Source organism: Sylvia atricapilla, chromosome 9, assembly GCF_009819655.1.
Source record: "Sylvia atricapilla isolate bSylAtr1 chromosome 9, bSylAtr1.pri, whole genome shotgun sequence".
In the NCBI taxonomy this organism is placed as follows: Eukaryota; Metazoa; Chordata; class Aves; order Passeriformes; family Sylviidae; genus Sylvia; species Sylvia atricapilla.
In genome coordinates, this window is record NC_089148.1 from 22,736,048 (window position 1) to 22,762,367 (window position 26,320).

Consider the following 26,320-nt stretch of genomic DNA (forward strand, 5'->3'; position numbering starts at 1 on the left):
CAAGATCAGGACTATTCATGGTGTTACAGGAGTATTAGTGTTCTTAGTAGGTAGTCTCTGGATGAAACTCGGGATTGATCCATTGAGAACTTCCAGCAAATGAGCTGCTTCAGGGCAGGTCACTGGCCACATGGCAGGGCGTCATCTCAAAAGAAGCAACAGCTGAATTCCTAGGGCTTGAGTCTGTCTCCATGAGCCAACATAAACACAACATACAGTACAGATAATACCTTTACTGACACATGCACTGTGGCTCTAGGCTGTGCATACACTGAAGCTCATGTTCAAGTTTAAGCATGTGAATTTGGCTTTGTTTAAAATTCAGTGCAAGAGCAAGAGCTTTCTCAGTGTTGGCCAAAGTGTTCAGGACTCAGCTGAGTCCTCCATATATGCTGAGGGAAGGAACTCCTAGCTGTAAAGCAGCACACTGATGTGCCAGATCTTATTTATCCACCATGAGAATCTGAAAATTGGCAAAATAAGAAGATAAAGCAAGCTTGTCGTAGATCTTAGTGAAGGACACAGAAAAAAGTTCATTCTTCCCCAAGGAATTCCTTAATTACATGTAATTTCCTAGGGGAGCTGGTATAGATCACCTTTTTTCTCTAATACAGTTTTACCTATTTGGCATTGTTTGATATACAATGCTATATATATTACCTTCAGTTAAAACTCCACTACTGCTGAGCTTGTTGCCTTGGTCAGAGGTGAACTGACCAGGCAAATCACTTCATCATGAACTAACTTCTTGCAGGCTTTAATACTTCAATGAGAAAAAATATTAAGATAGACTACTGAACAAAGTAATTGTGGGACAGGGGGAGAGAGAGAGAGAGATAAAGAAATTTATATCATATAGACGTGGCTGGCATGAGACAGCTCTTAGTACCAGGCTTTATTTGACACAAACGATGCCAGAATCTCTACCTCATAACAAAGAACAAAACTGAAAGTCGTTTCTCCAAACAAGAAATAAGGCATGTCAGAACATGAAGGACTCTTCTGGCTAAATACAAAATATACTAATGTCCATAAATCTCAAACCTTTGATGCCGTTTTTAAGGTAATCTCTTATGTTACAATGTCTGTACCTTTTTGAGAAAGGAAGAGGTTAAAAATCTTGCTTTCTGAAAAACAGAAAATTCTCCACTGAAAAGCTGCCTAAGCTGCCAAGGATGGAGGGATAGTACTCCAGTTGGAACTCATTACAGACAACATAGGAGAGCTGATCCAGCTTTTTATTTACTGTAGAGGCAGAAATGACATGAACATCTTTCTATGTAGACCTGGAAAAATATGTTGGCCCTGAAGCCAAGGATCAGAACATTATCAACCCTGCCAAAATGAAATAGGTTATTTGTTTTTTTTAATTTAGTGAGATTTGGCACTGATTTATGTATTTTTCCCTGGAGGAACTATTTATATTCTTCAGAGCACAGATGATAATTGTTAATTTTCAGTGGCCTTGCATAAAGAAATAGTAGGTTTATTATTTTGAAACAAGAAAACCACAGTTTTCAACTGATAAAAAGCCATAATTTCCTTCAAGGCATTTTAAGTCTTTTCCAGAAGGTGGAACTTCCAAGGAAAGCTTTTTCAAGTAAGGATATGGCCAAAGTGCTCTCAGCGTCAGCACCTGTGACAACCAGGAAGGGGCATGCAAACTTCACGTTAAAATTTCACCTTCCATCAAGTGACACATAATTAAAGACTTCTTCCCTTCTCACATGGTTCATTTTTTTTTTCCAGGATAAAATCTCAGCATGAAACAAAAAGTGGTGTCAGTTCTGAGAACTTAAAAACAACAAGCATCTTGTCCTGTGATGCCCTTTCCAGGGACACTCCTGAGAAAGGATTTTACTCACCTTTACACACCACCATTCCAATACCACATCCACTCATGTGTCCTTACAGTGCATACTATAGTTCAGGTTATATTTCCAGTTCAGATTAGGCTGCCTGTGTTTGACAGGGTCATGTGAACCTGTCAAAGGACCTTCCCAGGACTCTGCTTACAGACCTCACTTCAGAGGCCTAAACTGACCATGCAGCAGCTCTGAGCAGCTCAGTCAACTGAGTGACTCAGTTACAAGGTAGGGTTTGACCCCTTGTAAACTACCACATCCTAATCTGCTTCCCTGGCAGTCAGGGCTGGACCTCAGTCCTCAGGCTGCTTCTGCTAAGAACTTCGACCACTCCTCAAACACACAGAGACTGAAGAAGAAAATATGAAATCAGTCTGGAAAGCTACCTTTCCTACAGCTATTCCATAAGCAAAGGAAGAAAGATTACAGTGCAGGACTTGGCTCAGTTCCTCTTCCTTAATAAAGTGCTAGTGGGACACAGGGAACTCCTAAAAAGTAACCTGGAGACAAAAAAAGAATTTAGAAAAAGGGGACAAAATTACCTGCCTAACACCAAAAAATCCCACTCCTGTGTCCCTATTCGGATATCTGAAACTGGTCATCATGGATGAGGGGGAACAAATCCATCAAAATTACCAGCTGAGAGCATCTTCTTATTTGAAAACATGGGAAGAGATCTAAACTTCCTTGCTGTTTCAAAACAACATCTATCTCAACATGCAGCACAGAATTACCATTTGTCTAGCAAAGCTAAGAAACCATAAATAAATGATATGAACAGCAATAAAATAATTGACGCTACCTATTTGGCAAGGAAATTATTCTTGATTTTTGCTCTATGGCTTGCTGGAGATTTTTATGCAAGCAGTTGGGGTAGTAGGTCATAGTTACATTTTAACAAAATAGTCCATCATATCATTCAAAATTACATTCTTAAAAAAGGACAAAAAAGCCCTCAACAACTTTATTTTATCTACTTATATTAAAAATCCTGTCAATACATAATACTTATCCTAAACAGCGTCTGGGTCATCAGATACACAAAATGCAGCACTGGATTTTTCTGATGAACTTCTGCTTCTGGGTCACTAGTCGCTCCAATAGAAGCTCCTCGCAGTCCCACACACAGGTACCTACCCTGATCTCCAAATCCTTCCTAAACTGGGACAATGACCACCTCTGGTGGCTCTAAACCTTTATGACTTGCTTTCACAAGGCTAACTCCTAACAAAGCCTGCAAGGATTGCTCCAGATGTGGAAACTCTTGCTAAACCCAAACTGTTTCTTTCAAATGTAACTTACATAAGTTACAGATTACTGCACCTGGGCAACAATGTGGCATCAAATACTGACTTAACTCTCCAATGCACAGAACTGAAAAACCTGAATGGAGGACAGAGAAAAAAAATTTAAACAATCCGTTTTCAGAGTATTCTCACAAAGCCTTACTAATATCCATATTAATTAGTGACCTCCTCATACTGCAATAAATATACTTGTCACCAAATCACTAAAAAGAGCAACAACCATATGATAAACAGGAGTCTTCCCAAGAAGCCAGTCCATTAATTACCACATGCTTTTCCACCATTATTCATCACATGGATAATAAATGAGCCATAACATAAGGTTTATTTATCTTGTGATTACTTCCCCCTAGTTCATCAGTTGCAGAGGTTTTATGGTACTGCTATATTCCATCAGTGCAAAACCTGAGCAGATTGCGTTGACCCAATGAAAAAAAAAAAAAATCAGAACAAGAAAGAAACAGAACATTGCTGAAAAATACCCCAGCTACTGCAGCTCAAATCTTGGTGATACAGTACAGATAGACATTTTAGAAATGCTCATGGACACAGAAAGCTCCTTCAGAATGTTGTTCATATTTATTCCTTCACTGTATTTCTGTTCATGCAGGGAAACAAGAACCAAGGAAACAGATTCCTTTTGGAAGCTACTTGCAATTTAAAACAATACTCTGAAATTAATTAAAAACATTCTTTTGCATAAGAATATCTGAAAAGTCATAACTCAAGTGAGAAAATGCTTTCTTCAATTTCATTTTTTATATCCTATAAAATATAAATTAAGAATTTAAATTGGGGGAAAACATCAGAGGGTATCTTTCCATTAGGGTTATTTGTCAATGAAGTTTCACTAAACATTGAAAAAGAAAGAAAACTTGCCCGTCATCAGAATTTTGTCCTTCAGGGAAATTTATCTTGCTCTCAATTTTTATAATAGTGAGTTATCTTATACATACAGATTTTCTCTTGGTTATGGACTGACTTAATGAAGTTTCATTTGCTCATTCTTTTCATGCAATAGTACCTGTGATGTTTTTCTAAATGGCATGTCTCCAAAATATTCTTTCTTTAATATGTAAACATTAAAAGCTCTTGAATTCTCAGCAACTTTGAAAATCTGGTCATTAGCCATTTATCTAGAATAAAATTTTGAAAGGTTCTTAAAGCAATTTATGCATATGTAACTGCAAGTAGCACATCCAAGTTCTCAGTAGGAATTTTTGAAAATCTCAGCCTATGGGTAGAAAAATAAAACCAAAACTACCTCACAGATCTTACCTTTCTGAAAACTTGTAAGCTGCCCTGCTGCCCCCAAAGCATGCTTATTTCTTCCAGGTTCTGAGCAAGCACTACAAGGAGCCCCTGTGCCACTTCACTGCACAATCTGACCTGGTCTTCTACCATCCTTAAGTCCCAGCAATTGTTTTGTTTTAACCAGCGTCCAATGTCCAGGGCCAAGGATACCTTCGTTTCATCTTATATACTGCAAACACCATAACCTCACTCCACAGGTTTTTTTTTCCTACCTGTCAATAAGAATAAATGTAATCAAACATCTCTTCACCTGTCCCTTTTACCAAACCAAAATAGCAGCAAAGAAACCTGAAAATGTTCCATAACAGATGTAACTAATTCAAACCTCCTTTTTTGAAGAAAGGTTCTAACTTTGATTCTGGAATTAATGAAAGAGTAACAGTGTGGTCATTATTTTAATATATTATCACATATTTGCAGACCTGATTCCAGGTGTAATGGACAGACTGCAGTGGATTTTGGTTTTTAGTCTCTTAAGTATTGCTTTTCTCTTTTTCACCTTTTTTTTTTTTTTTTTTTTTTTTTTTTTTAGAAGGATATAACCATATTTAGCTTTTAATTTAAAGCAGAGCACTAGTTTATAGCACATAAAGATGTCTCTGAAGCACAAAGTACTGAATCAGAGAAAGGAAAGCACATCCCATCCTACAGCGGTGACATGAGTTATTTGCATAGTTGCCACAAAAGTAATAATTACACTGTAACTCAATAGGAACAATGGTAATTTCACAGTAGCTCATGTTGTTGTTATCACCCTATATCCTGATAACTGTGAAATTAATTTGTGGCACCACTGTATGTGTCAGCTTTAAGCTGTTCCCTAGGTAACATTAGGCTACCACAGAGAAGGAATGCTTGGCAGTAAAATGGGTAGCAGCAGATTGATTATACCAGAAGAATTTTTCCTCCACATACAAATAACTTGGCAATCAGAGACAATGATGAGAAAAAATCCTCCCCACTGCTTTTTTTTCTTCCTATTTTTTTAAATATTAAAAAAATTAAAATAATTAAAGGTATTAACGGACTGTTATCTATCCATTGGAGGAAAGGTAAAATAAAATGACCAAACTACCAGACTGCATTTAGTGCCACTGACCCATTGTTTCAACTGCAGCCAAGAAACAGTATAAAAAAGCTGAAAGTTTCCTTTCTCGTAGTAATTTCCAACATTAACCACCAAACTGTAATGTTAAATATAAAAGCAAATAAAGCACTAAGACATATTTAAGACAGCAACAACAGTGTAGGTTATGCTTTCAGAAATATTCCTCACTTCATCTGAGTGGTGCAGTCCTTTTATCTCCAAACACTCAAAATTATTTTGCACTACTACTATCAGAAAGGAGTTCCACACTAAATATAAAAGACAACACTGCCACACAATGCACAGAAATAATTACAAATTTACTGGTGAAAATTCAGTGCAGTAATAATTGAAGGTCTAGAAAGCATTAAGTTACGAAATTTAACAAGGGAATTAATAAATGATTCATAACAATAAACAAAACACGAAGTTTAAACTTCCAGACATTCTGCTTTGTACAGCAGTAGGTATGAGGCATTGGATTAAAGAAAGATGCTATTCATTTTTATAGAACTTGGATTTCTTTTTCTATTTCTAATTCAGGCCTGCTTGTAGCATTAGAAATGCAAACTGTAATGACTTGCTCTCTCACTGTATGTTTGTTTGTCTGCAAGGAAATAGGTGAAAAAAAAAAAAAACCACAGCATGTTACATATACTGACTCAGTGGTTCTGCTGGAGTTTTGTTACTGAAAAAGCAGCACCATCTCAGTGTCAGCACTAGTCATCAAAGGAAAGCAAGGTGTTGAGCAGATACTCTGATCCAGGATATCCAGGGACAAGCACGTTTTGTCACTCGGTGGTTTTGATCTCCGACGGATCCTCTTCTTGTGATTGCTGTCCCCAAAACCCCTGCCAGGTCATGTTCAAACGTGGAGGTGGGTGAGGGTTGGTTTGTTGGGGATTTTTTTACAATCCAAAATAGAGCTTTCAAAGCTCTGAAAGCAGCTGTAAGAGCCTAAAACCAGCTTGGACAATCCCAAATGTGTATTCTTCATTAAATATTGGCACACACTATGCCAAATTATGTCACTACTGAGAGGAAAATTTTAACCACACCATACTTAATTATTCATCAGAAAGGCACTCTGATCATTATCACTATTGACCCAGGAATTCATCCTACATCCTTTGCCAAATCAGCATGTACCCTAGTCCACTCAACACACTCTTCTTTCACTCCCCACTGTGTGAGGCAATTCTCACGCACAAGGACCCTTAAATGCTGACAACATACACAATGCACATTTGTAGTCAGCAAGCTCAACCATATTAACTGCATGGAGAATTTGCTGGTGCTGTTGATGCTAGTAGGAATTACTATGGGATATCAGTAGTGATTAATCCCCAATTTCAGATCCATTAATAACTGTCTGCAGTTTGCTTTGCTGGACCTGTGCAGGGTCTTGATGCTCAGCTAGCCCAGTAGCCTTTTTTTTTCCCCCCAACCTGACACTACCTCTGCCTGCAGGAGCATGGGCCAAGGCTGATGGTTGGCTGATTAACCCCTGTGCATTTCCTCTTTATTTTCTTTATTTTCTCTTATACACTCTCCACATGTCAGTGTTGAAATGACTCCCACCAGCTGGAACAAACATAGCCTCTGGAACAACAAATACTGCCAATGACAACCAATCTTCCATTTGCTGGATCAGTGCTGCCAAAGGCATGCAGAAATTCTTCAAGAAAGGTGTATATATGCACATAACTAAAGAACTTTGGAAAGCTTTAAACACTAGTAGTAATAATCATCTTCATTATATGCCCAAACTTACTACCATAGAGAAAATGTCTGTGAGCAAGAGGTGTCAGATACCCTTCTAAGAATACTGACTGAAAAATGAGCAGTGGGAATAAAAAAAAAAGAAAAAAAAATTAAAACTAAACCCTTAAAAGCCTGAGATGGAGGATTTTTTACCTTTATGATCATAAAATCAAACTGGGTGACTGGGTGCAGTACAGCTGGTATTTTTACCTATGATAATATTCAATAGCCTGTTTGGAACTACCAGCTCTCTGGGCACTCTGTGGTTCACAAAAAGAAAACCCAATACTGTTTTTAGTATGCACTGACACCCTCTGTCCCCAGACTGCTAGTGAGGCTAAAGATTAACTCCTTAATTGTGAACTATTTGATAATGCTCGACAAATGGTGGCTGCTCCTCACCACACTTGAAGCATGAAAAGGTATACCACAGAGCTGTTTATAAAGCCACTGCTATGGTATTTTAAATGTATATATTTTGCTGAGGACTATTCAAAGTGGTAAAGAATATCAATGTATCTTTAAGACAGTTGCAGTGGGTTGATGCCACAGTGCAACAGTGATATTTACTGATTTGGGGGATGGCTTTAAAGCAATGTGAAAACTAGTCAAGAATGAGACCAACTGCAAAAATTCTGATTCCTTTCCAACCCCTAGGTATCTACAGCAAAATGACCACCAAATAAGATGCCTCAACATTTCTGGTTTCTCCCAGCTGACAAATGCTTGATACATTATTACTTTCCACACTGGAAAAAGAAAGGAGACATTCTGTTGCTATCATACATGTATTTTCAGTTAAGATTTTGTTTTAGATAATTCTTCCTCAAAAAACAGGACAATTTTTGAAGAACAATATACATAATCTGATCTAATTAATGGAGTACCTCTTTCTGATTTCAGACGATAGAGCAGGATTTTTTGAAAAGGGTGTACATGATCTCTTACCAGACAGAAATTGCATCTGATTACTAAAAGTACAATTGACGTAAATGTAGCACCTACAGAGAAACTTTTTCAAATCTCTCTAGAATACCATAATATCGCAAAATAAAAATGTAAAATCCTTGCAATGAAACGACATCAAATACATTTCAAAAGACAATTGTCGCACACATTCAGCAAGAGTTATTAGCTGGCATGCGAAGTCTTGGAATAATTTCCATTGCGCTTCCATCCAACTGTAAGCTTGACGCATTACCTTGGAAGAATGCCATGCTTCCCGCTGTGCTAAACTTACTGAAACAAATAGGAAAGCAGCATTGCTGTGTTACATCCCTGCTTTACTATTGTGTAATTGGACCACACTACAGGAACAGCACTTTATATTACAAACATTGAGTTAACAGTATCAACTTGTGGCTTCATGCTCCCAGCACAAAAGCAATGAATTCTTGTTTTACATCAAGAATTAAATGAGTATGATAGAAGAGATAAGATTAAGAGAAGTTGCATTTCAAGGCTCAGTTTTCAGTTTTAGTTTTAAAACTAAATAAATTTTATGTGCTATGATATTGTTATACTAGCAGGAGAAAGAACTTTTAACAATACCAATAGCTAAAAGATTACTCAGACCTTTCAAAATCAGAGTAAAGTCTTCATTCAACCAGTGTACCCAAATAAAATAAAGGAATAAAAATTGATCAAAGAAGCAAGGACTTAGTTGAAATAAATCTGTTTCAGGAAGCATAAAACTAAGAAAAAGCGGAAAAGATTCTTTCTGTGCAGACCCTGCTGGTCAAATGCCTTCCTGTAGTAAAAAACGAAAATCAAGGTTTTCGTCTGCAACTGGGTGAAGAGTGGGTCTCACTCCTCTGAAGTGTTAACCAGTCTTTCCCTATGATTTTGCCCACAGAAGGACTTGTGCCTAGAATGCCTAATAGTGGAAGATCCCTGAAAATGTCTGTGTCTATGAGCAGAGGGTTTCTACAACAAAACGGCTGGCATTAAGCCTGAGATACCCCTTCCTGAAAAGTGCTAATATTTCAGTTTACTTCTAATCTAGTCCTTTAGGCTTCAGCAACTGCCATGGACATGTGTGTCCCTACAGCTTCCCCATCACAGTTCCATGGATGTGCCAGCCATGCTAGGGAAAGCATGGAAGTGCTCACCCACCTGGAGGAGCACCTGGAGCAGCAGTGCATCCCCGGCACGCACTGCCCTGCAACCCCCGCACAGGAGCCCGGGAGGGGACACCAAGGCACCTTACAGGCAGGACATGACTGAACGTGTGACTCCACACAGGAGCCATTTGTGCTCATCTAACTACCCAAAGAGAGAAGCCATGCCAGACACTGCTAACCGTGCAGCTGCACCTCAGTGCAGGCTGCAAGACGTGCCAAGAAACATCTTCTGTTTAGGCTACTGCAGCCACGCAGCCAACAGTGCTCAGCCACGCTGCCACAGCTCTCTTTAGTGCAACACACTCAGTGGACCCAGAATCACTTTTAAACATATAACCACTCCCATTCCAGTATTTTTAAACAGCTCTGTATAGTTCTTTAATTACAAGAAGAATAATTCCCACCCCAATTAAATATTTAATCTGGGAAGCCACAATGGAATATCCTTTAGGAGAGAAGAGGGCTAGCAACACCAGCAGTTGCCGTGCAAGCAAATTTGCAATGGGAAGGCTGAGGGGTGGATACTGTGAGGTACAGTCCAACATGTAACAGCCAGCCATGAGCCAAGAATGCCACTGTAGCTCCCTGGGAACAAACTGTTCTACACGTGCTCAAGTGCATTTTCTCTTCATTAGAAAAACATGGATAAGCAGAAAGATGTACTAGGAAACCCATGTTTTGCTCAAACAGGAAGATATATCAAGTAAGATAAAAGGAAAAAATATTTTATAATTCTTTTTTTCTATTTTAAAATGCTCTTTAAAGAGTGCTTTCTTGTCTTTCTGGTAATACTGTCAGATACCAATTTTAAAATATTTTTCTTTACTTGATAAATCAACAATTGCAAAGGAAATGCTTGGTTAATACTAGTTAATGACTACAAATGAGGAAAAATTTTCAGTAGGCAAATTAGCAGTAAGAAAAGTATTTGTGGCAATAATCAGTACCAGTAAACACTACTATTTGATAGTAACAATAAAAGTAACAGTCTTTACAAAGACAGTAGCCATAATTACTTTATTAAATTTAAATAGTACTATATATAGTAATAATAAACACTAATTTTAATGTGGCAATAATAGAAATATTAAGTACTACTGAAAACAGGAGTTTAAAAAGTAGTCCTACTATTTAAAAAAAAAACTAGTTTTAAAATATTATTGTATTCTAATGGCATCAGATTATAAATCAAGTCTTTTGTAAGCATTCTGATGGAATCACATTATAATTATTTCCATTCCATTTCATGTACAAAACAATTATTGAAATTCATTTGAATGGGTGCAATTCTATGATGATATTTAGAACAGTTCAGGGTTTAACTTATAGAAGAGACCTTTTTTTTTTCTTCCATGAGACAAAAAAAACCCAAAACAACCAAGAAACTGCAAAACCCCCAAATCTGCTTGATTTTTGGTATTGGATCAAGCCAGAACTAAATGCTGAACAACCTAAATACACTAAATACATACAAATTGAAGCCTTCTGCAAATGTCTGGTCCACAAAGAACCTTGTCATTGCCAATATTCTGTGCACCTTAAAAAGCACACCCCAGACAAGCAGTCCTGGCCATTCAAGATAGCAGGAGACATCACTTACACCTCTTATATTTGTCTCACTCCGTAAGTAGCATCTTTGTACAAATTGTTGCCTGAGATTCTAACCCTCCTTGGTCCTAGAGATGCCTAGAGATTTAGTAGCCTTGCCTTAGGCACTATCAGTGAAGGCCTCTGGGTGGTGTCCTGAAAAACCTGAAGTGGTCTAAGGCCTAAATGGCTGCCCATTAACTTTTCAACAGCAAGCTCCAATGAAACAGATTCCTATATAAAGTATCTTTATTCTGGAGAAATAAGGATGGAAAAGAGTTTCTGTTAAATTTTGCATCCAGTTAGCTAAATGTATGGTACTGATTCCAGTATATGTTAACAACTGTCTTACTGAAAAAGGTCCAATACACTTTACAGTCTTACTTTCAATAAACAGGTTGATTCCATTAGAACATTAAATATAGATAATCTTTTCTTGGTCTCCCAAACTGCCTCAAGTAAATAAACAGGATTTAAATTCAGAAATCTACAGGGGGAAGGACAGATTAATTTTGATGGAAGGTAAATATCTTAGAGCACAGCTGGACCCACAGTTTAATCTCTGAAACACCCTCACCCCAACATACAAAACATTTCTAGTAAAATGGATGTTTGCTCTTACGTCCAAAACCCACAACAGCCAGTATAATATAAACCTAGAATTCTTGAGAGGCAGCAAAAAAAGTAAGTAGCAGTAGCTAATAACAGTCATTATAACCAAGGGGTTCTAAACACATGTCATGGTTTAACCCCAGCCAGCAACTAAGCCTCACCAAGACACTCATTTGCACCCTCCTGATGGAATGAGGAAGAGAATCAGAATGGTAAAAGTGGCAAACCTCATGGGTTGAGATAAAGACAGTTTAGCAGGTAAAGCAAAAGCTGCACATGGAAGCAAACAAATCCAGGAATGCATTCACTATGTTACATTGGCAGGCTAGTGTCTTAGGAGGAGACAAAAGACTGTAACTCTGATGTCTACCCCACCCTTCTTCTTCCCCCTCCATAGGTGTCTGGGATATCCCTTGGGTCAGTTGGGGTCAGCTGTCCTGGCTGTGTCCCCTCCCAAATCCTTGTGCACTCCCAGCCTCCTTGCTTGGGGATAGGGTGAGGAACAGGAAAGGCCTTGACTGTTCAAGGGCTGCTCAGCAATAGCTAAAACATCCCTGTGTTATCAACACTGTTTTTAGCACAAATCTGAAGCACAGCCCCAGAGTAGCTACTGTGAAGAAAGCTAATTGTGTACCACCCAAATCAGCACACCAACACAATCAGAAAATATAATGATTACCTGGCAATGAACATACAGTGGAAAGGCACACTACCTAATAATGCAATTTTGAATGAAGATTGTATTTTTTCCTCAAACCCTTAGATTTGCGTTGTATCCTGAACTCCAAAGAGAATGTACTCAAAGACAACCATAGCAACAGAAAGTCCCAAGACAACAGAAAGGAGGAAGAAAGATTACACTTTTTCAGGCTTTTGAGAACTACAGTAAATGTCTGAAAAGAAGTAAGTACAGATATATTTAAAATGGCATTTGTAAAGACAGACTGGTTTCTGACTGTAGACAAAACAGTATGAAATGGCCTTTGTTAAATACATGTGGAATGTGGTACATTCAATAGGCTGGCTACAGATTAAACTAATGACTTCTAAAGAAAACAGCATGAGCTTCGATATCTTCCACTAAAACATCTGACTGCTTTGCCAAAGCTGCAACACAGCCAGCTTCTGTGTACATCCCCAACTTTCATTATGGTTTAAAATGGTAAAATGCACCTTCTACCTAAACCATCCAAAGCCCTGATACATAAAATGAAGCATCAATAATCCACAAAAAGCCATGGCTCATGGCAAAACCACCAGAAAATTTTCTTCAGTCATATCTGTACTTTTTTTTTTTTTAATTTATATTTCACAAACCAAAACCTTTTTCGATGTGTTTAGACTAGTGGTCCATATTGTACACATTGTCTCTCTGGAAATTCAAAGCACTTTTTCCTGAATGTGTAGTAAAGAACACATTTCAGAAATCTTTTCAAACTTTGCATTTTAGAAAGCAACAAAGAGGGAACCCATGGAGTGAACTCCAAATTCAGTAGTGCAATTTTCTACTCTGTTTGCACACGAGTGGCTGTTAGTCACAGAAAAGTATGATGCTGTACCCCCTGCACGCCACCTTTGGAGTCTTTGTGGTAAGCCATCTGTCACAGTGGTTTTCAAAATCTCTTTCACCACCAACATCAGACACTATCTCCTGCAGTTTGTTAAAAACCAAATTTTGACTGTAATCCAATTCTTTTCTTTAAATCATAAAACTAAATGGTCCAAAACCAAGCTCTCCTCAGCAGAAGTGACAAAAAGTAGGGGTTTCTTTCTCCTCTCCCCACTTTGAATTATTCCTTGGGAATGTGGTACACATATACAGAAATGATGTATTTAACATACTCAGAACAGACCCAAAGCATATTTTGGTCACAGTAATACATATAAAAGCGTATATGACAAACACACAAGATTTTATCAAAAATGTTCATGTAAGATGTTGTCTAAAGCACATTTCAGTGTATCAACAAAAGTAGCAATTATAATGCAGTTTCCAAATCTATTAATATTATTTATTTGGCTATTTTACTATATTGCTTGCTATTTTGGTCACAAAATGCTTTTGCTCTATATCCATGTAGGGGTTATATACACTACAAGGCATAATTCTAACCTTTGATGTAAAGTAACTGCAAATCTACATTGCTGATTGGAATAGCCAAAGAAAAATTCAATATCCTATCATATTTGCCATTCAGAAACATCAATACACTATTTTAGGTCAGTAAAAGATTTGTATTTGTCAGTTGGTCCTGGCTAGGTGACTAAAGGAACATTCAAAGGAAAACAGTCTAACTTATCTTGATCTCCTCCCCTGTAACATCTTAATTAAGCAGCCTATCGCTGGACCAAAAAAAAATATAACTCATAAATTAAAAATGAGAAATTATATACAGTATTTTGAACAAGCTATTTGCAGCAATTAGCTGACAAACTTGGAAATTCATTTAGTTTTCAAAATTTCTGGGGAAAGTATTATGAAGCTGATATTCAACAGAACAGTCTGTGCCACAAGCCCAAAACAAAGCACTCTATAATTTTTTTTATTTTTACTTGAAAATATATACAAGGCAATGCAGTTACATTCTTTAGTGAAGAAGTTAAACATTATTATTAATTTCACAAAATTTTCAGTGAGTTATACCTGACACTTGAAAAAATGGACTTAACACATATTAGGACCTTCTTTTTCTTTTTAATTGCAAAATGAAATATGAAGTTCATTAATTCTCCATAGAAATGACAAAGACAATGCAAGTCCTAATAATTATCAGAAAAATAATTACATTAATGTCATAGGTTCCTATACATGCTTGGTGTTACAGCTCTGCAGCATCTGTCTGCAGACTGAAATTATGGTGGCCAGATCTGAGCAATTCATCCCAGGCTCTCAAAGGGTGGCTAGTGAGTGACTCAGAAGTTAGCTAGCCAATGAAGAGCATGTAAAATTGCATGGGCACAGCTTGAAAGTGCCTTGTTAATGCCACTAAACAGCTTCTAGCACATAAGCAGCTTGGTTAGTCATAGCTACCCTTATCCAGGGCAGCCCTGCGAAGGCATATGGCTAACGCTTCGTCAATGCAAGCCATGTTGGCAATCTGTTTGATCTGAAATGTACACTAAGAATGATAGTGAAGTTCTGATTTCAAAATGGCACTCAAAATAAAACTCATATTAGCCAAAAGGATTTTCATAGTACTTAAAATTCTCAAGTGCTTGTAGCATTCTGGATGTGACTAGTCGCCAAATGTGACTAGAAAAACCAGCATTTTGCAGCATCTCCTCATTTTTATAAGCTATTAATAATATGGTAAATTTATAAAATTCTGAAGATGCATACACAGAAAAAAAAATCTAAGGAGAGCAAGTTAAACGTTCCCTAAACTCCACAGTTTTATGGGATTTTTTTGTTTTCACTCTGAGAACACCTCTGCAAGTAATTTTTTTAGGGAATATCTCTGAGCCAAATGAAGTCTAAATAAGGGTCTAAATCAATAAGCCAATCAGAGGCTTACTTAATTAATATGTCCTCTGTGGCAGAGGATGTTTGTTTCTTGGTGCTGAGATAGACACATCAGAGGAACACGAGCTGGTCACCCAAGAAGCAAAGTGTTGTTGCAGTTTGGAAGCAGCACATTTTTGTTAAACACGTAAGAAGCAATCACTTGCTTTTCCCCAAAACGCATGCCCCAAGCAGCGTTCAAGTGAATGCACTGGAGATAAATATAAATATAGAGAAAGGTAGAAAAGAAACTTGGAATTGCTCCCTCAGGCCCAAATAAACACACTAACACAAGGCTAGTGGCTATTTTCGTAGCATCACTGAGTTTAGAGAACATCCCTTTGACCAAACACCACCTTGTCAACCAAACCACAGCACTAAGTTCCCCATCCAGTTGTTTCTTAAACACTTCCAGGGATGGTGACTCCACCATCGCTCTGAGCAGTCTGTTCCAATGCTTGACAACCCTTTCAGTGAAAAAAATCCTCTTGATGTCCAGCTTCCCTGGCACAGCTTGAGGCCATGTCCTCTTGTCCAGTCACTGTTTGCCTGGGAGAAGAGGCCAACCCCCATCTTGCTACACCCTCCTTGCAGGCCATTGTAGAGAATGGTAAATTCTCCCTTGAGCCTCCTTCTCTCCAGACTAAACCCCAGCTGCTCCTCACAGAACTCACCCTCCAGACCTTCCCCAGCTCCACTGCCCTTCTCTGGGTTCACTCCAGCCCCACTGCCCTTCTCTGAGTTCACTCCAGCCCAGTCTTCCCTGAGGGGATGGATCCACAGCTGGACACAGCACTCAGTGTGGCCTCACCAGTGCCGAGTATAACAAGACAGTCCCTGCCCTGGTCCTGCTGGTCACACCATTCCTGATCCAGGCCAGGATGCTGCTGCCCTTCTTGGACCCCTGGGCACACGCTGGCTCATGTTCAGCTGCTGTTGACCAGCAACCCCAGGTCCTTTTGCCCTGGGCAGCTTTCCAGACACTTCCCCAGCCAGCAGCATGCAGGGGTTGTTGTGACCCAAGTGCAAGATCCAGCACTTCAGCATATTGAACCTTACATCATTGGCCTCAGCCCATCAATCCAGCCTGGCCAGAGCCCTCTGCAGAGCCTTCCTGTCCTCCAGCAGATCCATATCCCCATCCAGCTTGGGAGCCTTTGCAAACTTACTGGGGGTGCACTTTATCCCGTTGATCAGATCATCTATAAAGATAACAAACAGGACCAGGGCCAGTACTGATCCCTGGGGGACACCACTGGGGACCTGCTGCCCGTTGGATGCAGCAGCATTCCCCAACACTCTGGGCCCAGCTGTCCAGCCAGTTCTTAACCCAGAAAAGGGTGCACCTGTCCGAGGATTTATTTGAACAGACAATCTCTGAGACCTGAATCGAGGCTTTACTTCTCTTAATTTACCTTTTCTTTCAATTTACCTGAGATTGGTCCTCTCTCTCAGAACAATTTAAGAACAACACAAGCAAGCAAAATTACATTTAACATGACATTTTCACTGTCCTTATTTCCTTATATTACATGTCTGTGTTTCTCTAACTTTACAGCTCTATGATGCTTATTAAAATGGGAAACCAAGTCACCTGACTCAGAACCATGACATGAACCCATATTTACCACATTTCAGGCCCAAGCACAAACAAGTTGGTAGTAGTAACATGTTTTGTAGTTTGCACTGCAGACTTGTTTTGTTTATGTGTTTGAATTTCCAGCTTTTACTCTGCAAACTAATGAATACTTGTGAAACCTTGGAACTTCTTACACTGCAATTTTCTTGGGTTTTGCCCAGTCATAGAAACCATTTTTCAAATACATCTGAGAGTCTAGACTATATTAAAAGAAGCCTGATTATTACTAAACCCAGCTTGCACAGTTGTCAAGACAACAGTGAATATCATCATTAACAGAAACTGTTTCTAGCAAACTGGAAATCACAGTTGAAGCCTCACTCCCTTGTTCATATTATCCAAAACCATATGCAAATATATGAATGCAAAAGAAAATTCTAAATGAACTTTGGTATCTTTTATACTGATTCAAACAGATAAGCAAACTTTCCCATTTCAAAGTACAAATAAATATGTTTCAATTTTCTTTTAATAACAAGACGACTACACAAAAATACTCAGCTTTAATTTTCACTTGCAAAGCTTTCACACATACTCAGTGTTCACAAGACAGACCATATCCACCTACAAGTAGGACCCATTTATGTATTAACACCTCACTAATTGCTCACTGCCTTAACCCACCATGATGGCTTACCAACTCAGTTGATAAGTAAGCAATTGATACACTAGATTCAGAAGAAGTTGAAATGCTACGGCTTGGTTTGTCTCACACTAGGCTCATGAAATGTACACTAGACCCAGGTCTAAAACACAGAGTAACATATATACAGTGCTCTAATGCAATCTACCACCTACTGAGTGGTGACACAGGCTGGAGGAACAGGCCTACAGAAACCACATTAAAAAGCAAACAAACAAATAACAACCAATCACCATGAAATCCTGCCCCTGGGGAGGAACAACCCCAGGTACCAGTACAGGCTGCAACCAACCAGCTAGAAACCAGCTTTGCAGGAAAGGCCCTGGGGGTCCTGAAGGACAAGATGAACCATGAGACAGTCATTGCAGCAAAGGCCAGCAGCACCCAGGGCTGGGTCAGGTAGACCATTACCTGTAGGTTGAGTAGAGATTCTTTTCTGGTCCCCACTACTGGCGAGACAAACCTGGAGCGTTGCATCCTGTGCTGAGTTCCCCAGGTCATGGGAAACAAGGATGCATAGGAGTGAGCCCAGGGACACTGAAGTGGAGTGTCTGGTGTGAGGAGAGGCTGGAGTGTCTGTCATGTGAGGAGAGGCTGACAGACCTGGGGATGTGCAGCATTGAGCAGAGAAGAGTCAGCAGGGAATCTTACCAACAACAGAGCTAGATTGTTCTTAGCAATGCCCAGCAAAAGGGCAAGAAGCAACAGGCACAAGCTGAAATGAAATTCTGGTAAAAAAAAAAGCGTAGGGGTGGGGGGTAAGAGGGGGTGTTGGTGGCTTTTTTTTTTCAGTTTTGCTGTTGTTTAATATGAGGATGTTTGCCAAGACAGTTTGTGAAACATTCATCCTTGAAGATATAAAAAAACCTTGCTGAACACAGCTGTGAGCAACCTTCTCTACTTGACCCAGCTCTGAGCCAGAATACTGGTCCAGATCAATGATGTCCAAAGCAGACAAGGAAGACAAGCCACATCAATGCAGGAAGAAAATATTTTCTGTGCAATTAAAAATTTTTTAAAAGAAAATTTAAGTAGTCTTTATTTCATCTTTATCTTATTTGTTTATTTATTTATTTCCATTCTGTGTGTTCTATAATGCACATAAAATATTAGTATAGTGGTAATACATGTAGAAACATACAAATACGGGGGATGCATGCTCAAAAATATTTTGCCAGTATTCAATCAATAAAATGCAGAGACTACAGATTTAGATCATCTCCAACCCCCCAATTTCATCAATTCTGATTCTTTCTCTTGATGACAACAATGAATGCCTGTACACAGAGTGAACAGATTCAGCAGGAAAAAGAATTCCTGCCAGCTGATGTCTGCTGCTTTTTGAAATTTGTCCGTTTTAAACCCAGTAACTCACTAAACCTTACCTTTGCAATTTATTACTATCTAATTTCATATTAATAACTGAGTTTGGATTTCTGCCACACTTCTAAAAGTTACTTTATAATTTGAGGGGGTAGCTTTGCTTAATTTTAAGACTTCTCAAGACTACTCACCCTACTTTCCCAGAGGAATGCTTACTGTAGCAGTCCACATTCTAGTTTCACCATCTATGAAAAGACTACCAGTGTCAGCACCCAGCTACACCACTTCCAGCTCCTCAAATACTTATCTCCTTGTAGCAGACAAACCAGTCTAAAAGCGCCTTTAAAATTCAAGATGAAGTTTTCCTGATGATTTGGATCCAGATTTTTCTCAGTGATTATATATTAAAAACAGATTGAGCTTTATTTAACAAAAGATCAGTGCTTTTACTTATGCAACCTGACATTATAAGTATATAGCTATATTTTTCTGCCAAGTTACTACATAAAATACCCAATTAATTTATCCTATACACATTCAAGGTAGGCAAAACAATAGTCTGTCCATTTATAAGCTCCAATTCAAAAACCTAATGGATTTTTATTATTTACTTCAGTTTTGCAGCTGCATTAAAATATAGTAATAAATAAAACATTTGGAGTACATTAGCAAAATAAGCAAAACATTTACTGAATTGAATGCTTTATGATTTTATGTGCAATCACAAGTAAATCAAATTCTTACAACACCACCCTGTATAACAAACAATGGCAAACTACTATCAGCTCATTGTCTAAAACAAATGTAAAGCAGAAGTAGAGAAAGTTCATAGGCTTCGTGGTAATTTCAAAACCCTTCAGAAAGTTTATTTTGCATAGATCTATATACATAAACAAGAAGGATAATCTTCATGTAGTCCTTAATTTGAATACTGAAGAGCTGGAAACAGAACAAGACTCTTCTTGGTTATTAGTATTTGTTTATGCAGAGCACAGTGATACTCATAGATTATAAGTGTACTGAAGCCCATATTAAATTGACCATTTTTCTCAAAGATGAAGTTAAAATGGAAGGTCTGGTTCCAAACAGGAGCACTGGGAAAAAGTGTTCATTGTATTTCTCATCTGGCAGACCAGTAGTACCACTTTGGGAAATCAGAGAGGATTTGGGCAGACTGCCCACTCAACTTCAGGCTCATCTGAGATCCACATATATCCACTTAGCTATCCAACTAGGATTTTTTTGTTGCTGTTGCTTCCACATCCACATGATTTTAGTGCTTTTGTCTAATGTGCAATCCTCTCCACAAGCTTCCCTTACCCAAAGCAGGCAGGTACCTCCTAATACTGAGGTCAGCAAATCTATGTCCTCCCATGCCTGGTCAAATGTCCACTCTTGTCATGGAAAGGAAAAGTGAACTTGAATCTATAAAAATGTAACATTTGAATTACATATGAACAGATAATACTGGGATCCAAACAGAAAAATGCAGTCACCTAGTAAATAAGGCGACTATATAGCAGTTGAAAGAACCGTATAATCCAAAATAACAAGTGTCTTTTATACACATTCAGAAAAATATCTACACCTACATGCATATACCTCTCTAAATCAACATTTTGCACCTTTCTTGTGGCACAAAAAACACACTACAGCATAAATTTAGTAAGGCAGATATTTTCTTTATCTCAAGATAAAAAAGCAACTAAGGAAACAACCAACCATGTAATACTGACTGCAATTAAAAGAATTCCAGCACTGCACAATATCTGCCACTCTTCACAATCAATAACTATTTCTCAGAAGGGCTTGTACACTAGCAGGAATAGCCAGGATACAAATTTATGAGATAGTAAAATGCTTTTGCACAGCAAAGAATCATGAGAATCTTCTAAACAGGCTTTGTAACAGAAGCATGACCTTTGAAATGCCAAAGCTCCCCTTGCTATTCAATGTTGATCACCAAAGAGCTGTCAGCTCCCAAGTTTTTAAAATATTATCCCTGCTGAGTCATGCATTGCAAAACATCACAAACCCAAACACTATTACAGGACAGCAGCAACTTGAAATCCAATTTGTTGGAAATACTAAAGGTAGCTTCATTTACCAAAAATTCCCCGAATTATTACTTTAAATCGCTTTCCATTTACTGACACTACATGCAAGATTTACGTATACAGGTGACTTACCACACTGGGAGAAAACCCTAAACGTATGAAGCAATACAAGCATAAAGCAAAAATCACTATTGGAAAGGTGAATGCCATTATTTTTACAGTTATTTGCAGCACTGGTAGTTGAAATCTTCAGAATACCTTTTCTAACAGTCAACGTACGTGAGAGGAGCATCATGAACATAAGTCATGCAAATCAAGTCATTCACAGACATCCATAAATTTAAAGGGATAAGGGACACAGTCAAAGCAAATATGTGCATTTATTTTTTCACGTAGATTCTTAGGGGGGTTGTTGTTGTTTTTCCTTTTTACTGCACTGGTTCAAGTGTAAGAAGTTACTCCGATATCAGGCAAGTGAGAAGAAGCACTGTTTTTGCATCATTACTATGCAATTTCAAAACCTTTAAATTTGAAGCTTATATAATTTTCTGATTCACAGATAATACTACAAATAACATCTTCCTGATTATTCGGTGAGTTACTTTAGAAAACCTGTCTGCAGTTCTACCACCTCTCAGCATAGTCATCACTCCCTTTTCCAGGCACTATAGCTGGCAAGTTTCTTTGGAGTCCTGTACCCAGATACTCTGCACTGTAAGAATGGCAGAAAATTTATCTTCTGCCTAATTTTAACCTCCTCTAATAAGTATTAAGTGCAATCATAGGATATGAAACAAAATATACGTATCTACAACACATAAAAGACCAGACGGATTTTTACATTCCATTATCAAAACCAAAATCACATAATTTTGGTGATAAAACCAGAGTACACAGGAACTACACATATAAAAAAACAAATTCAATTTAAAGCAAATACAGGTTTGTTCAAACACCACTGTACAATTGCTATAACACTTACAGAATTTAGATGAACAATATTTTCATTCACTCACAGTTTAGTATAAATATAAAGCAAGGCACCCCTTAAGCATTTTAAATAACAAATTAAACATTTACATTTTTTACTGTGCAGTCAGGCTTAACATTTATGCAGCTTCAAAACCAAAGTACAGCCTCAAGGGAAGCCTCTCCACTGACAAATTAATACCTTAGAGAATAGAGCTGAATGGTGGCAATGAACTCATTTGTTCCCCCAATAATGAAGAATGACTCTTTCTTTAACACATCTGTGACTGTTGCTATGGTGACCCAGACTTACCTCATTGCTTCTCGAAGTGCTCCTCGTTCACTAAGAGTCGTGTGCTTGATGTCATCAAAATTATTTTCCAGTTTCTCACAGTTCTGCAACAAATGGACATATCCATGTAAGGCTCTTTGTACATGTATTAACAGTATTCAGCATCACGCAAACAAAACGGATTTATATTATGTTACCTCAAATTATGCATTCTGTTTTAATTACATGGGAGTCATTAAAAAGACATTGAAAACTCAGAATTAAAGTAAACATGAATCTTATTATAAGGTTGGCATGGAAATCATCTTACACATTTTCCATCATGAAATTTATAGAATTTTTACTTTTTCTTCTTTAAATTTTTTTTCATTTATCTCTATATGAGGCTATAATGCTACTATAACACACAGACAGGAGAACAGAAACCTAAATGAGCATTTTAGCATTGTAATAAAAGTTATAAATTTTGTCCCAATGAAACAGGCAGTGTTGTTGGAACAAGCCAGTCATATTTAATTCTTACTTAATTTAATTTTTAAAACACAACAGAAATTGAAAAGATTAATTGTTTACAGACCCCTCAACCACAATGTTTCTTCCAGATTAGAGGTCACCAATATTTCTAAAAGTAACATGAAACCAACAATTTTGTCACAATAAATTAAGTAAAACTTTGATATATTCTGTAAATTATTACTAAATGTATGACTGGTTCCATTACTTCAGAGCACTGATCCTTATCTTCTGCTGCCACAAAGACCGTAAAATTGATTCAGAAGATGCCGGGAAGTGCAGCAATTTGTGTCTGTGCAAAGTGAATCTGAAACACCAGCGAACAAGAAGTCTCTAATCACCTGCATCTTCCATAGATAGGATTTTTATATTCTCTTGAGGCATCATCAGTACAGGAGGCTTTTAGGTTGTTACCTCCGTTCTCCACAACAACTTTCTCCAATACCAAAAGTTACCTCTGGGAGGCATAATTTTGCCATATGGGTGTAAAAGAAACAAGTTGCAAGCAGAACAGGTCCTCGAAGAACAGAACAACCAGAACAATCTCGAAGGCAGGATTGCCAGGCTCTGTAAGTGGCCATAATTTTTAAGAAATTATGGGCACTATTATTTGGTCATATTGCTTTCATAGTATTTAATACGTGAACTCATTTTTAAGATCACATCTTAATACTAGTTATAATAAATACAATAAGAGTTACCTATTGTTTTTTCTTATTTGCATTGATTCTTTACTTTTATAATTACATTCAATCTGAGGCTACAAAGGCATTACTGAAAAGGAAATTATTAGATTCTTGTAAATGACCTAGAAATATATTTAAGCTTGTCCAATTAACATTTAAACTATCATTATTTTTAGATAAGATTATAGACCTTTCAATGCAAAGTTTTAATGCTTTAACAATACCTTTCTGAGCAGAAAAATTAACAGAGCTACACATATTTTGATCTTTTGATATTTTTTTCTCTGACGCTGTTTTACACTACAATGACACAGACTCCAAGCTTCAAAAGCCTGAAAATGACTCTTCTGTTTTTGGGATGTGTCTCCCTTTTATACTATCTTACACAGATCAATTTGATTGGTGAAACCAATCAAAGGCAAACCTCGCCAGTCACATTGGTCAGACCAGAGGGACATCAAGAAGAAGTCCCTCCTAGGAAAAGGAATGAATAACATAGATACAGTTACAAAACACTTCTCCTGTTTACAGAAAATTCTCTGGAAAAAGAATTTAAGAAAACCAAAACACCTCAGGCATGGAACCAGGGCTACATCTCTCCTTTCTATAAACTATTGCATGTCACAGTAAGTCTTGTCCCACAGTTGCAGTGATTTGTTTGTTTGTTTATACTACAGTCTTTTGCATAGTAAAATCATACTCCAAGAGTCAAAGAGATTCCAGAAGAAACATGGAAGTTGTACAATGAAGTATTCCATTATTCAGATCAGTATACACTGACATTCAGCTCCAAGCACATACAGGCAGGCTAGTCATTTAAAATATATCAAAGAAATCCAAATCAACAATACTAATTCATGAAGGATTCTTGATTCATCCACACTAAGATGCAAATACCTGTGCAAGCAAAATTAAACCTTCCATCCCCCAGGAAAATAGAAGCTAGAAGAAACATAATTTGGAATACTGCTCCAAGAGCCAATGTTTTAACAATCCTGTGTCACCAGCACCCCATGACAGGTTCAGAAAATCTGAGCATCACAAAATTCATTCTTGACCTTGTGATACGTACATAAAAATGGCAGATGACCCAAACAACACAGACTTTTATTGAACACAATTAACTCATCTTAAGATTGTACAAGCTAAAATACCGGTCCTGTTCATGGAGAAAATGCTGAAATAAGTTCAGTTGCTATTTGTCTACATAGACCATATTGTGTTAATTGGCTGAAGGACAACAAAGATGGCTCACATCTAAAGAAAATGCTGTGGTCATTTAGCCTCACACACAAATACTACATCTCAATTATACACCCAATATAAAAATTACCAGATCACCACCACCACCACCACCAACAACAAAAAAACCAAAAGGGGAAAAAAATTTAAAGAATAGATGCTGTACCAATTCTCTTTGCAAGAAGATGAATTTACTTCTACCATTTTTAAGAATTGTTTCTGGAGAGTATTGTTCTCAGCTACCTCCAGTCAAATAGCTTTCTGCAAGGTACGTTATTATTACGGGTACAGTAGTTGGAGAGCAAACCATAAAGTCATTAGGAGAAAATGAGCTAAAAACTGAGCCAGAAGCAAACTCATGAAGGAGAATGAACTCATAGGACCATGTCATCAGTTACTGCATTTGTACTCAACAGGAGAGTAAGCAAATGCTGATCATGCCCACTGCTTTTCCACTTATGCAAGCATGCTTGATCCTCTCAGAGGAAGGAGAAAATGGTGTCTGAAATACCAAATATAGGCGCAGGTGCAGAGATGGCACTTCATGTGTCTGAGCGTCAGCTCACATGCAATACTTGTAGATCATCTGAAAGGATATCAGTTTCTGAGAGAGGCTACCAGTGGCAATGAAATTGTAAGCATGAGAATACTCTGAAGAATATGTCTGGGAAATGACGAAACTTCAGCAGACCATGACCACGGTGAGTTCTGCATTCTGAGGTATTAAATCAGTAGAAAAAGTGAGCTCATTCTATTATCCATGCTACCAAATAATTCATATGTAAAAGCACATTGCATAGGACAGTGTATTTTGGCCCATAATACATCGCAGATTTAAGTCCAATGAGCAATTCAAGTACAAAGTGTTTTATTTTGGGGAGCAGCTAAAGTAAAAAAAATCAAAATGCAAGCAATGCTTTTGGTGGCTCACCGCCAAGTGATTTTTTTTGTGAGTATAGATACAGTCTAGAAGTTTTAATTCTATGATTCAATAATTATATAGCAGTCTATATGTTAACTCTTTTGGCAGATCTATAGCTCTGCATGATACTAGATTAAATATCATCCTTGAGAAGTTTGGGAGAAAAAAAATAAGTACAGAGTTGCAATTAGGGACATGGTCATCCTCAGTCAAAATACCATTATACAGAAAAAAGCCACATAAGTCTAAATACTGCTTCTTATAGGATTCTAGGATAAATACTTGGAATTCTTTTAGTGTACCAAACAGCAAGAGCAAGAAGCAAGCATTTATATTTTTTCTATAAATAAATGGCTTATTTATCATATGAGATCTTAAGCTTCATGACAATTAGTTAAAAATGGAGATGTAGACAGGATATTCACAACTATCTTTGGCATCACACAGAGTATACGGGTAAAATGTATAACCAGAAATGAGAAAGATGAATAATGAGTGTATGAAGATGAGGAAGAAGGAAAATTAATGAACAAGTTGAAAAGCTTTTCCTCTCATAACTACAAAAACATTACTTTTTCCTGCTACAATTTCTTTTTGTTAATAACATAAACTGCAAGCCTTGATAGGTAAAGACTATGTGCTCACAATTCGGTATTGTGAGTTATTTCAAGTGACAAGTCCAAAGTATTCTGACACTGGTTGAAGTAACATCCTGGTTTAGGGCAAAATTGGGAGGAGACTTCCAAAGGGGTCCCTCTAGAAAGCAGATTCAAGCGGCTCCTCCCCAACTGGTTCGGGAAAAGATTTCCTTGGAGAAAAGTGGAAAAAAACCTGTTCATTTACCAAAGTATTCACAAGCAGAAAAAATTAATA

General features: G+C 37.7%; 1 protein-coding gene across 1 annotated transcript in view; it reads right to left on the bottom strand.

Moving 5' to 3' along the window:
• The window catches only part of DPYD (dihydropyrimidine dehydrogenase), a 335,518-nt gene that overhangs the window by 266,967 nt on the left and 42,231 nt on the right, over positions 1–26,320 (bottom strand). Inside the window, exon 3 of the mRNA XM_066325254.1 lies at positions 22,106–22,188. Within this exon, the coding sequence (XP_066181351.1) occupies positions 22,106–22,188 (83 nt within the window). The remainder of the gene's footprint in view (positions 1–22,105; positions 22,189–26,320) is intronic.